The following is a 13,048-nucleotide window of genomic DNA, read 5'->3' on the forward strand; positions in this document are numbered from 1 at the left end:
TTGGTCGGATCTCATACATGCAGGACATAGAATGAGCAGAGCTGACCTGCCCTTGTCCTAATGGCAGAACTAAGTGCTCCTTAAAGTATCCTAAGATTGCATGTGTATGTTATTTTCAGAACTTTTTTTTAATGCTTAATTACTTTAATCTGGCATGTTTTTGTTAATACTTTTAAGTATTTGTCTGGGTTTTGTTAGTTGAACTGATTGGGTTGGCTTGAATTGCTGTGTTTGGCTGTGTTCCTCAGCTTGTTTTATGTGTTTTTCTTAAACAAAACAATTATTCTCTTTCTTAAACTTTGCTTTTCAGTTCCATTCTCTGTTTCTTGGTGCTTATTATAAAATTGGATAGAAAAGGTACAACAGTCCACTGTGGATAAGTGTGGGTTATTTGGGATAACAGAAGGGCTTCTCTGCTGTTGCTTGAGGTTTTTGGTTATGCCTCTTGGAAACATCCACAATTCTCAGTCTGAATGGTAGCAAATGTTGAACTGCAGGACACAGGTAGTGAGTCTGGTGAGAGAGGCTCCCCCAGCACAAGCCTGTGCATCACATGGGAATGGGACTGTATCTTCATGGTTCATGGCTTCCATGAATGTGCTTGTCATTCCTTGATGGTAGTTTCTTAAGATCCTCTTTTTCTCCCCTACAAATTCTGTTGTTGGATTTGAAAACAAGAGAAACCCTGCTAATATTTCTGTAAGAAAAAGATCAGCAGCTAAGCAGTGAGTTTTGAATTAACTGATGTTGGAGGATCCCTATGTGCCTTACATCCGTTTTCAGAACTGCTGTGGTATTGTGGTTTAAAAAAAAAACAACCAATATATATATTTTAATAATTTTTGAAACAGAATGTTTAAATAGGCCATTGATTTCCTATATTGATTTTAAAAGCCCATTGTAAGCAGTTGACCAAACCTAGATCCTTGTAATATCAATGGATGTAGGACATGAAAACTTTGGAGACTCTTGTTCCTAAGTAGGTAGGTGGAGTTTACAGAGCGAGTAACTGGATTTACTGAAAAAAACCCCAACCAACTCTCAAACATTTTTGATCTGGGTACAGTGCCGTTGCTCCCTACTGCTCTGGCCTGTTTCTGTATCCAGCTGAGAGATACTTTGAGGCCAATTAATTTTTGCAGCAGGATTTTGAAAACCTGCTAATGAAAAAAGCACGCATGGTATGAAACAAATAACTACAATTGCAGTAGTTGGGAGTTTAGCAGGACTTGAGTGGGCCAGGGCAGAGACGTTTTCAAGGAATCCAAGCTAGTATATACCTTTCTGGTTTCAGGAGGTTTTTCCCCTCTTTCATCCTCTTGGTTTGGATGCTTGTCCATTTAGACTCACCATGTAAGGCACCCTAAGGGTTTTGAAGGGCATGTGAGAACTTTATGCTTCAAGATATAAGCCAAACTTACAGTTGATAGGGATTAGGAAGAAACTTCACTTGAGAGGATGTTTTTCCATAATGTAGCCTTTCTGACACATTTCTTTAGAGCAGCTATTACAGCCTTCTGAGAAAGATGGTGTACAGGACAAATAGGCCCTTTGATCCAGTATGTTATGTTCTCATCTCTCAATGTCCCCTAAAGCAGTCTTCAGATTTATTTCTAGGATATTGGTAAGATGCTTTCTTTAACCCAAGGCTTTGTGTTTAGGCAAGCAGTTTCTAGGGTTTTTTTTGAAACGTTCTTCCTCTGCAGATCACAGTTATGCTGTTTGCCTTCCTGATGTTCCTCTCCTGCTGTATGTTCACCTCAGTCATGAGGTAAGGGAGGTTTCTGCATTTTATTCTGGAGTGCCAGAGATGCTGTGGTCTGCTGGGGGATCCTCTGCTTGCACTCTGTACTTTAAGATAAAGCTGAGAGTGCCGTGGTAAAGATTGGCCAGGAAGATGAATATCCCTTCCTTAAAATTCTTGAATTCCTGGGATTCTCTGCTCCGCAGTCCTGTATTGTGTGCTAGTATGTATTGATCATCTCTCCTAGGATAGATGCCTGCAGCTAAAAAAGCTGAAATGGAGCAGATTTTGGCGGGCTGGTGATGAGCAGGAAAATGGAAAGTATATGATTTTTATGTTATAGCAAATGAATATTTGCAGAGACAAAGTATTTGATCTGATAACAGAGGTTCACTTGAAAGAATCAAGGTTATTTTATGTCAATTTTCTCTTTGCCCTATATAAGATGCATTTAATTATTTCATGCTATCTCCTTCTATTCAAATTAATCTGCCTTATATATGTTGTTGCTCAAATTAGAATAATTCTTTAATCAGCTGTGTTATGCATGCCATAGAAGGCTAGAATAGGAAAGCTACTCCTAGCATACCGACGATGCATGTATTTTATTTGTTGTTGTAATTTAAAAGTAAAATCAGAAATATTGATTTCTACTTGACTGGAGAGATGATTTAGTTTGAATATCAGACTGATCTTAATCAGGTGAGAATTAATTGAGTTGGAGGTATTAGATATTCAGTGATGTTAACTGAACCATGAGCAATCTACAGAGAAGCTTTCTTTTGTACTGTGTTGGAAATACCAAATAGCTCATACTCTACAATGTGAAACAATCTCTCCATGTTCATGCTGCTACTTCCCCTGGCTCATTAAATGCACCAGTAATCTGTTCTGTGCATACTGAGTCATCTTCAGAGTAACAAGCTAATGAATCATAATTTAATACAAAATTTAAAAGCATAATAACTACCCTTAAAAATGTTGCTGGTAATGTTTTGGATCATTTAATGTTTTTGTACACATTTTGCAAACATAGGTTTTAAAATTTTGCCTTTGTTTAGATTTGAAAGGGAGCTGTTTCCTCCTCCTTCTACTATCACCCCCAAGTCCCCATTATTATTTGGGCATCTTTCCCCACTCAGTGGGGAAAGGAATGACCCAAGGAATGACCCAAACACCAGACAAAAAGACAAAACTAATTTTTTATTTTTTTTCTTTTTTTTCTTTTTTTTTTTTTTTTTTTTTTTTTTGTGTAGAGGGAAAAAACCTACCCCAGAATAAGTCTGGTCTGGATCATGATGCAAGCTGGCTTGGTTTTTTTCTTATTTTAAGAGTGTGATAGCAGTATCATAAGTGTTGAGAAAATATAAATGGTGAGATAACACCTCTGTAGGACTTTCTCTTAAGTAGTAAAATTGTAAAGTCTTTAAATAAATGAGAGCCAGACCTGAGAGGATCATTTTATCTTGATAATGGGGAATATTTCATTTATTTTGTGTACAAGCACATCTGCAAAATAGATGCACAATTATAATTGATAAAACTATGCTTCCAACATGATATGAAATGTACAACACTTCACAATATGGGGCAATACGAAGGTGCCAAGTATTTTTATAATCTGAATCTGCAAAAAATGAACTTTCAGAAATAGCCTTCACGCTACAAACAGTTCAAACACTGAAGATAATGAGGATGATTCCTTGCTGTTATATCAACACGATTTCCATGCTGCTGCTTGTCTGGATATAAGTCCCACTTTTTATTCTTCTCTTACTTTGCACATGGGAAGACTTTGATGTTTGGAGGAAGAAATAATTAACTATCTTAATATTTTAAAATATTTTAAGTAAAGAGAAAAAATCCTTTAGAAATCTGCTACAAATACAATCTGATGCTGGTTGTTCCTCTTTATTAAATTGCAAAAAAACCCCAGAACTTTCAGTTTGTTTTTAAACTTGTGGCAGGACGTAGCATGGTTATTTTTTATGAAGTCTTTCCTTTATGTACACATAACTGAAACTTCAGCAGTCCAACACACCTATTCCACCATTTCATTTTGAATGCAGCACAGTGAAGAAACCAGCTGAATTCTGTTTGGATGAGGGATGGTGTTGTAGGGTACATAAAGATCACTTTCATCATAAATATGTGGCCTTGTCCACTGTTTGTAGTCCTGCAGACACTGTGATTAACAGTGTTAAATTTAACCTTGTGTGGTTTAATGGTGTGGAAGAAAATCATCATCTTTATTCTGCAGAGCTGTGCCTATGTCTTTTGCCAGATGTTGGTTTGTCCCTTTGACTCAAAATCCTACAAGTTTTATATTTTTGTCATAGAGAGCAAATATTTATTGAACCTATCAATATGTTCTAAAGTTAAAATGGACAGGACCCAGGCTTTTTATCTCCTTTTTTTAAATTAGGTCTTGTATGTCCCAGGACATCAGTTGGTGGACCCCCACCAACTTTGTTGTAGCTTTCTGTTAATGTATCTGATCTTTTCAAATACTTTAGTGTGTATTGCATATGCCTGACTGACTGCTTGAATAGTCGGTCAGGCATATGCAATACACACTAAAGGGAAATAATTTGTCCAGTCTTTACTCTGTGATAAGTGAATTGTTAGCCAGCTTCACTTCAGTTTCCATCTGCTTCTCATATTATCTTGTCATAAAGTCATAAAACAGAGTTGGGGAAAAAGCAATTAGAAATACTAAAGAAAACATTCTTCTTAGATACTGTTTTTTTCAGCACAGATTAGTGTGGACTGTAAAGATCTTTGTAAACAAAGTTTTCTTTACTGTGCCAACCTAGCTAATTATCAAAGACACCTTAATAAAAAGAGTGCTCTGTAACTTAAAGTTTTTAATCAACCATCAAATATACTAAGTCAGGCACTCAAAACTAATTTTTCATGCCTCCAATATAATTTGTATAATTCTGTATCTGAAGGGAATTACAGAAAGACTTGGAATGGGATTTTTATTTAAAAAATGCATGTCTCTCCAGCTTTTTAGATAAATTAAGAAGGCTTTAGAAAGCTACTTTTTTGCTGTTCTGTGACTTTACATATATCAGGATCTAATTTCTCCTAGTTCTTTGTGTCGTGCTTTCTCAGGTGGGTAAGGTGGGATAGGAAGACCCCATGAGATCCGGCTCTTGGATCCAGGGCAGTGCCACAGGACCAAACTCAGCAGCTTCTCTGAGCTGCTCAGGGCTGGAGACGCTCCCTGCTGAAGGGTCAGTCCTTGGAAGGACTCACTCATCTCTGGCCTCAGCCAAAAAGCCCTCCTGTCTCTCCCTGAAAATGTGCTCTTCCATCATAGGCAGATCCCTGGCACATGCCAGCATGCCATAGTGAGCAGGTGAGAACTGGCAAAACTGAATTGCTCTGTGTTCAGACATGGTTGTTCAGCTCTTGTTCAGTTGACAGCAGACTTCTGTTTTGGCCTTATGTACTTGGTTGATTTAGAAAAGGTACTAAATTGCAGGCTCGCTTTAGCAGTTAAAATCTCTCTATGTGGCTGTAGTGGCCAGAACGTAATGAGACTCTGAACTGCAACCAAAACTTATTTTGGATTTGCCTTGCAACAGAAATGCAAAGCTTTCTTCATGAGAGAAAAAGAAGAAATCTGGCCTCAAATCAGTGCTGAGCTGTTCAGTGAAGTCTCTCTGAGCTGTAGCCTCGAGAAGAGAGGCTCTGTGTGCATGCCCTTAGACAGAGCCTGTGGGGTGACCTATGTCAGATCTGATGTCATGAACCATGACTGCTGCAGGTGAAAGGGGGTCTGTAGCCAGTTTCCGTGGTAACTGGTGAGCACCTGCAGCTTGCTGACGCAGTAGTGGATCTGTCCTTGCCTGTGCACAGAGCATTCAGTGATGGACATATGTAGTTGTCCTAGAAAAGCCTTGGCAAAGGGTGGATTTGATGGAGGGCAAGCCTTCTCCCCCTTTCTTACAAGGCATTTTCACTTCTGTGGCGTTGAGCTCTCTTCCTCAGTTTATTTGCCTTCTATCTGGAAATATTGGGAATGACCTTTATTGTTTGAAAAATGACTTTCCTTTGTGTTACAGTTTGCAAGGAATTTACAGACTTGCTCAAATTTACTTCTTGTTTTGCTGCTGCTTGAGGTTTTGTTTTGGTAGCTTGCTGCTTGCAGGAAGAAAGAAAATGTATCAGCCCATGAACTTCTAAAGTCATGGAAAGCTTTCCTGAAATCATAAAGATAGTACCATACACAAGATTATGAAAAGATCAATTTTTCAATTTTGTTCTTTCTATGATGTGCAGTGTATCAGGCAGAAGGTTTGTTCGGATTCTTTGGTATTCTGATTACCCTTCATAGCTGCTAAAGTGTTAAATTACAATAGGTTTGTAACTAGATGCTGTGTATCTGCTCCTTTTGTGGTGTCTTGCTATGCATCCTTAAAGGTTGGTCAACAACGCAGATATTGCCTGAGTGAGGAATGACTAAGGCTTGTCAGACACGGAGATAAATTCTTGGTTTGAGATGCCTGCAACTATTGAGCACTATTTCAGACATTATTCTCCAAACAAGTAGTTCAAACACTGTGTGTGCTGCTCAGCACTGACACATTCCATTTCATGGAAGACTCACAGGATCGTAGAATAAACTGAGCTGGAAGGGACCTGTCGGGATCATCAAGTCCAGCTCCTGGCCCTATGCAGAACACCCCTATCACACCATGTGCCTGAGAGCATTGTTGACACATTTGGTGCTGTGACCATTTCCTTGGGGAGCCTGTTCCTGTGCCCAGGGTGGGTATCTTTTCCTGGCAGCAAACCTAAACTAGCCCTGACCCAGCTTCATGCCATTTCCTTGAGTCCTGTCACTGGTTAGGAGAGTGAAGAGATTGGTACTTGCCCCTCTGTAAGCAAGACAAAGCACAATTAAAAAAAAATAAAAATTCTCCAGACTCCTGAAGGTTTCTGGTATGTGTCCATAACTAAACCTGTCTTGCATTCCTTACATGACTGCCAAACAGAAGAGATGGATAATCAAGCTTTGTGTGCTCATATAAGGATGCCTAATATGCTTTAACCTTCTTTCTTCCTCTCTGTTGTTAAGCATCAGTAATGTTAAAGCTGAACAGCTGGAAGCAGTTTTATCACTTTGCAACAGTGCCTGGCCATGTACCACAGGCAGGGCCTTCTGCAGCCAGGGAATGCTGGCAATTGCAGTTCAGGCTTTTTTTGTTCACTGGGACATCACGCCTTTAACCAATCAAGACTGGTGAGTTAACAAGTGAGAGGGACCTCCTGTTGTCTTCAGTGGTTTTTTTACTTCACAGCTTCCAGAAGAAATGATTACTACTACAAAAAAAAACCCCAACCCAAAACCTCAGCACAGCACTTAAAGAAGTGCCTGTAGAGAGTATAAATCAAATTAGACAGACCAAAAGCTTTCAGAAGCTTTGGATGTTTTTCCCACAAAAAAACAAAGAAATGTACTAATAGGTATGATTTTTCTGAGATGCTGATGTAGGAATAGTCAATATAAATAGTCCAGGAAAGAATGGAATAAATGACAGATTCACCCTTGAAAACCAAAGAAATAATCTGATAACCTAATAAAACATTGGCCTTGTTCTGAACTTCAACTGCTTAGTAAACTTCAGCTGTCCAGGTGTTTCCTCAAAGCTGTGCTTGTGCATTTGGGTGACTGTAAGTCTAAACCACATTGATCTTAGAAACTGGGTGTGGTTGCTAATAAATACCTTTGAGCATAGGCTACAGTGTCTTCCCAGCTGGTAATAACTGGTTAACTTAAACCCATTTTCTGCACGCTTTCATCTGGTTTTCATGTAGGGTGTGGTGGAGTTGCCAGTGTGTAACGCTGGCTGCTGTGTTGGAGAAGGTTTTTAAGTGTTCATCAATAAATAATATGTTTGAAATAGGAAAGAAGTCAGTTCTTTGTAAAGTTTCACAGTATAAGAACCCTGAAATCTGTCATCAACACTTTAGGCAAAAACTACCTTGTCTTGTCAATTATTATAGTGAAAGCCTAATTAATAATAGCTGTGGACAAGCAGATTAATCTCACCTAGGAATTGCTTGCAGCTGTTGGATCACTTTCTCAAAATCTTGCCAGTAGTGTTCAGGATCCTAAAGGGTGGATTTTGTTCCACTGAGGTCCACAATTGCCTAATGCCCATTTCAGCAGGCATCTGCTATGAGCAAAGGACAGGAGTGCTGCCTGCTGCCTTTGTAGACACAAATCTCCTCTTTCTTGTTTATTTAAGTCTTGATGTACCTATACACTGAGCATAGGTAACATGATTTAGCTGTTGTGTGATGTAGTACCATTACATGTTGATGTTACTAGATTAGCTGTAAATTGTGCAGGAAAATAATTTTTGTATACCCTAAATTTGCTGGATATTAAATCACTACCAGGAGGACCTTAGAGTAGGAGAAATGGATGTAATTCCAGAAGGGGATGTGGTAGGGGTGAACTTTGTTCTTGATCTGGCTCCTGTTGATCGTGGACACATGGCATTCTTTTTTTCTCTCTTTCTCTCTTTTCCATCTGCTAAATGTAGCTGATTACCTCTTAGAACTTGAGGTAATCAGCTTGAGCTTGAAATCTCCTGATAGAAATAACAGCCAGTTCTTATCTAGGGTTATTATTCAATGAAACATCTGTACAGAGTGCTGGTAACAATGAGGCATAATTTTAGTTACTCACAGATAAATCCCATGTCCTTACCCATGACTTTGCTGTTCTGTTTTAGTATCTCACTGACTTGTTTTTAAGTCTTAAGGTCCTTAAAACAGACCAGGTACTTTCACTTCATTGAGCAACTTCATTGTTCTTAAATGCCAGAGATCTAAGTGGTAGCCCTGAGTAGAGCATGTGAAAAGCAGGCACAGCATCATGGATTTGCTGCAAGAATAACTCCAGAAATGGTATTAGCAACAGCCATATGTGTGTGAATGTGCTACATGATGAGGGGAGAATCCCAGTTAAAGTGTTGTTGCTAAACAAGTGACAAAGACCTTGCAAACAGTATGAGAATCTGGGCCAACTATGGTTGTATTAATAATAAATCAGATCTGGTCTGCTACTTCCTACACATAGAGTTTTTTCACCTATTGTCATTTTTCTAACTTCAATTTGGTTTTTGTTGGTTTTTTTTCCCCAGCATTTACTAAATGCTGTCAAGAAACTGGTGTTCTGATGGTGGTGAAGTGTCGGCAGGAGAACGCAGCACTGAAGGACTGTCTGGTTGGCTAGTAAGTCCCTCCTGAGTTTTTGCTGGGTTTTTGTGCATGGCCTGTACTAATCTAGAAATGTTAACTATTCTGAAAAGGGCTCTGCAGGCTTAGGGACTTGGATGTATTTTCTCAAAATGGTATCTTTGCTTTATTAAAGCCGTGCTGGTCAGGGCCCTAACTGACAAGATTTTATTTACCATATGAATGTATGGCTACAGAGCCTCTCTTCTTGATTCACCCGGGGACAGATTTCAGCCCAGAGAACCTGCAGCCCTTTATTTGCTCTGGTACATCACAGATGTGGGGATAGGGGTGCACAGTGAAGCTTCTTTGTTAGTAAGACAGTAAAAGTTGGTTTTCATTTTGCTTCTGTTTTTTAAGATTTAGTCTGTCTTGAAAGTGTCCTGCTGTTGTGAACAGCAGTTGCAGGAGCAGTGGGAAATTGTTATATATGAGAGGTCAACTCAATGCCATGGTGGATTGAAACATCTTTTTTGGAAGTCCTAATTTACCCCCAGTGCCATTAGGCTGAAGTGTTAGATTCTTGAATTTCCCAGGGTGAGGGCTGCGAAGTTTTTTAGTTTGGCTGGGGGAAAAAGGAGATTGGTTTGATTTTTGCCGTGTCCTGCTCTCTTAAACCAGCGATTGACATTAAAAATAAATGCCTTTGAACTAGTGACAGTTATTCTCAAGTATTTAGGAACTGATGAAAAAAACATCTGCAGTCAGGCAAAAATTTAGGCCTAACTACAGCCAGAACTTGCTGGAGTTACTTGGTTTTATTTGTCTGTTCCTTCACCTTTTGAAAAAAATAAAATTAAACAAAATGCTTCTGACAAAAAAAGGTTTATAGTGTTGAATGGTTATACTTCAAAAAATTATGAGAGAAAGGAATTTAATATAATGATCAAGGACCATTATATCTACTGTTAAAGACATACACTTGAACCTATTCTCAGTAGTTACTTGGATGCACTAAAAAAAAAAGTCATCTCCAGCAGGTTCCTGTGCTGAGGAAGAGAACTGCAAGTGAATTCTTCAGCTGATCTTAAATACCAAATGTGTTTCCCTTTTTTTTTTCTCTCCTCTTGATGGCTTCACTACAGAGGCTTGAAAAGGAGAGTTATTTTACTGTTAAAGGCAGACAAGTTTTCTTTGGGTGTGGAAGGAAGATCAGTTATGAGTGGTACTCGTGCAATATCTGTTCAGTATTCCAAGATGAAAAACAAAGTGTGTTTTCTGTCTTGTAGCTATTCTGATCCATCATTCTATGAAGAATGCAAAGCAGAATATTTGAAACAAAGAGAAGAATACAGAGCAACTGGAATTAAGAAAAAAAGACGGAAGTTTACTCAGAATGTGTGATTAAAACTTAAAATGAACTTTTTTTACATGCAATTTAGATTTCACTTGATTTAACAGACTTAAATTGTCTGTACCACTCTGTGTGAAGTTTAACTGAAATACACAAAATGAGATTAATGGAGAATAAAATAATGTCTGAAATTAAGAGTCAGCTTTAAAACTTTTCCTAATTAAAGATCTAGAGCATGCTGTCACAGTTTGCAAGAGAGGTGGCAAAGGTGTGTTCCTGTATCTGGACTTGAGATTTTGTTACCAGTATTCAAGTTGGAGTTTATAATTCCAGCATGTCCATTTGAAATTTAAAGCCTATATCTAGCTGCATGAGCCAGGCTCCATAAAAACATAAGGGTGAATAATTTAAGTTGTATTAACTGGTCACAGATTGGGTATACACTGAAGTTGGTCTGTTAGTCATCACCTGAAGCTGACTGTATGGAGATGCCCTTACTAGAAGAGAAGGGTGGCAAATGCAGAAGAACTACTCAATGTGAATTACCCTTTTCATCAAGATGATGTCAGATGAGAGCCTGGCAGTACTTGTGCCTGCACTGTAACTCATTTTTACGTCTACACTGTGACTCACTTTCAAGCCTACACTGTCAGAAGGGATGGAAGGATGCCTTGTGCTTGTACGTGGCCCAGACTGACCATTTCAGCTCTAGGGGAGACAGTAATCTCATCCAGACCTTCCTTGAGAACAGGGAATGAGCTGCCATGCTTCAGGAGTGAGTGAGTGACCACACTTGCAAAATTATCCCAGGCAGAGGTGAGAAAAGAACTAAACCAGGCATAGAAGATGCAGATCACTTTGCAGGAACTAAGCAGGTCCCTAATTTAAAAAGAGCATACAAACATTCTTTTGTGTACTGATACGTGAAGCTGCTTAATTGTAGTTAATTATTAAAAAATTAATTGTAATTGCTTAAATGACGTCACTTATGGCTTCGCTTGGTGATACTAATAGAAAGTTTTAGAAACTATCTTGGAGTATCATCCAAACATTCTGAAATAAAATGAAATTGTTTAAAAGCAATGAAAGGCTGCACTTAAACTTGGTAACTTAAATGCTCTGATTAAAGAAAAAAAAGTAATTTTCTGAGTAAGGAATAGGATTTGAGACTGATCCATTAGAAGAGGCAACATTTTACTTGTGTATTTTAATACTGCTTCACCACAAACAGTGTTCCTCTGTTCAGGGAGGCAACTCTGACACATGTATATGAAGGACTTAATGCTGCAGGTCAGTCATTGCCCTTTATTCTGTGCCTGTTACTGGAATAATCATTAATAATGTTGCTGCAGTAGATTGGGTGCAGGACTGGACTTGCGAGGGACAAACTGAAAAGATGTGCAGCATTCTGCCTTGTTAGGCAAACTTAAATGGCACTCAGCTCTAAAAGTAACCACCTTGAAACAGCTTATGTGGAACAGTGTCCTACACGTGTTCTCAGCTTCTTATCTCAAGCGTTTTGGAAAACCAAAATTTTCCTAATAAGTTGTTTTGCTGTATGTATTTTTAAAAGGAGGAAATTTAAAATAGATGTGTTTTTGATGACAGTGACTGTTCTTCTGTCCCACTATGAAAATCTGCTCTATTTTCAACCTCTGGAAAGCCAGCAGGAATTGACCCTTGGATCATGCATCAGCTTCCTCTATAATACACCTCAGGCCTTACTTCATGTGATGTTCCCTAGCTTTGAATTCTTGGTTTCACACCTTTCATTTTCTTAGTATCTTGTGCATATCCTGTAATTGAATTGCATTTACATCTTTTATTTAAAGTTTAAATGAAAGAATGAGTACCATGACATGACAAACTCATACCACTGAATTACTTCTGGTTTTGGTTTTGTCTCAGCCATAAACTCTCCTTCATACTCAGGTTAATTGGAGGCAGCCCTGGATTCTAATCAGTGTAAGAAAACACAGCACAGGGGCCTATCTGTCCTCTTCAGAGCACTTGGCAGGCACCCAAGACACCCCCATTTTTCACTGGAGGCTGTATTAAAGGTCTCTTCAAACTCTTGAGGGGAGCCCCCTACAAATGGAAGATATGAGAGGAAAGAAGGAGAAGGTGTCATGTACTTATTTAGAAGTTTGCCTTCAGACACTAAAACCCAAACTCACAGGGAATCTGAGGGGCAATTTGTAATGCACAGGTTTTTTAAAGAGCAGTGGAACAGCCACTGCAGTCTGAGACAGCACCCAGAAATTAACGTGCAAGCCGAAAACCCATTCTGCTCCACATTTAGCACAGCCATACTCCTCCTCAGGTAATTCCTGTAGGAAACTCCTCTGTCCTGTTCACTCTGCTGATCAAGAAATGGTCAAATACACTTGCACTGTAAGTGTTCCACCTAGTTAAAAATTGGTTCAATAACAGTAAGCACCTGGGTGTTTCTTGCATGTTTCTCCCTAGATCAAACAGCCATACTCAAACATAATCATCTTACCACTTTGATTACTGTATCTTAATGTTTGACTTGCTCTTTTCCGTCTTAAAATACAATTAAATTAATTTTGCTGGACAGTTACCACACAGGGTGGGTTTTTTAATGGTCCAACTGCAACTCAGTTAAAAGTAGTGTTTACCTTTACTGCTGGTCATAAAAAATAAAATGCTCTCATAGACTGCTCTATGTTCATACAATTGCAAGTAGTAACACCACTCTCCCTAAAGAAAGGCTCAAAAGCCTG

At 38.8% G+C, this 13,048-nt stretch overlaps 1 protein-coding gene across 1 annotated transcript in view; it reads left to right on the forward strand.

The window, feature by feature from the left end:
* The window catches only part of CMC1 (C-X9-C motif containing 1), a 41,971-nt gene extending 31,475 nt beyond the window's left edge, over positions 1-10,496 (forward strand). The window contains exons 3-4 of the mRNA XM_059486424.1: positions 8,914-9,004; positions 10,237-10,496. Coding sequence (XP_059342407.1) covers positions 8,914-9,004; positions 10,237-10,351 — 206 coding nt within the window. The 3' untranslated portion in view covers positions 10,352-10,496. The remainder of the gene's footprint in view (positions 1-8,913; positions 9,005-10,236) is intronic.
* Positions 10,497-13,048: the final 2,552 nt, after the last annotated feature.

Source organism: Ammospiza nelsoni, chromosome 1 (assembly GCF_027579445.1).
Source record: "Ammospiza nelsoni isolate bAmmNel1 chromosome 1, bAmmNel1.pri, whole genome shotgun sequence".
NCBI lineage: Eukaryota > Metazoa > Chordata > Aves > Passeriformes > Passerellidae > Ammospiza > Ammospiza nelsoni.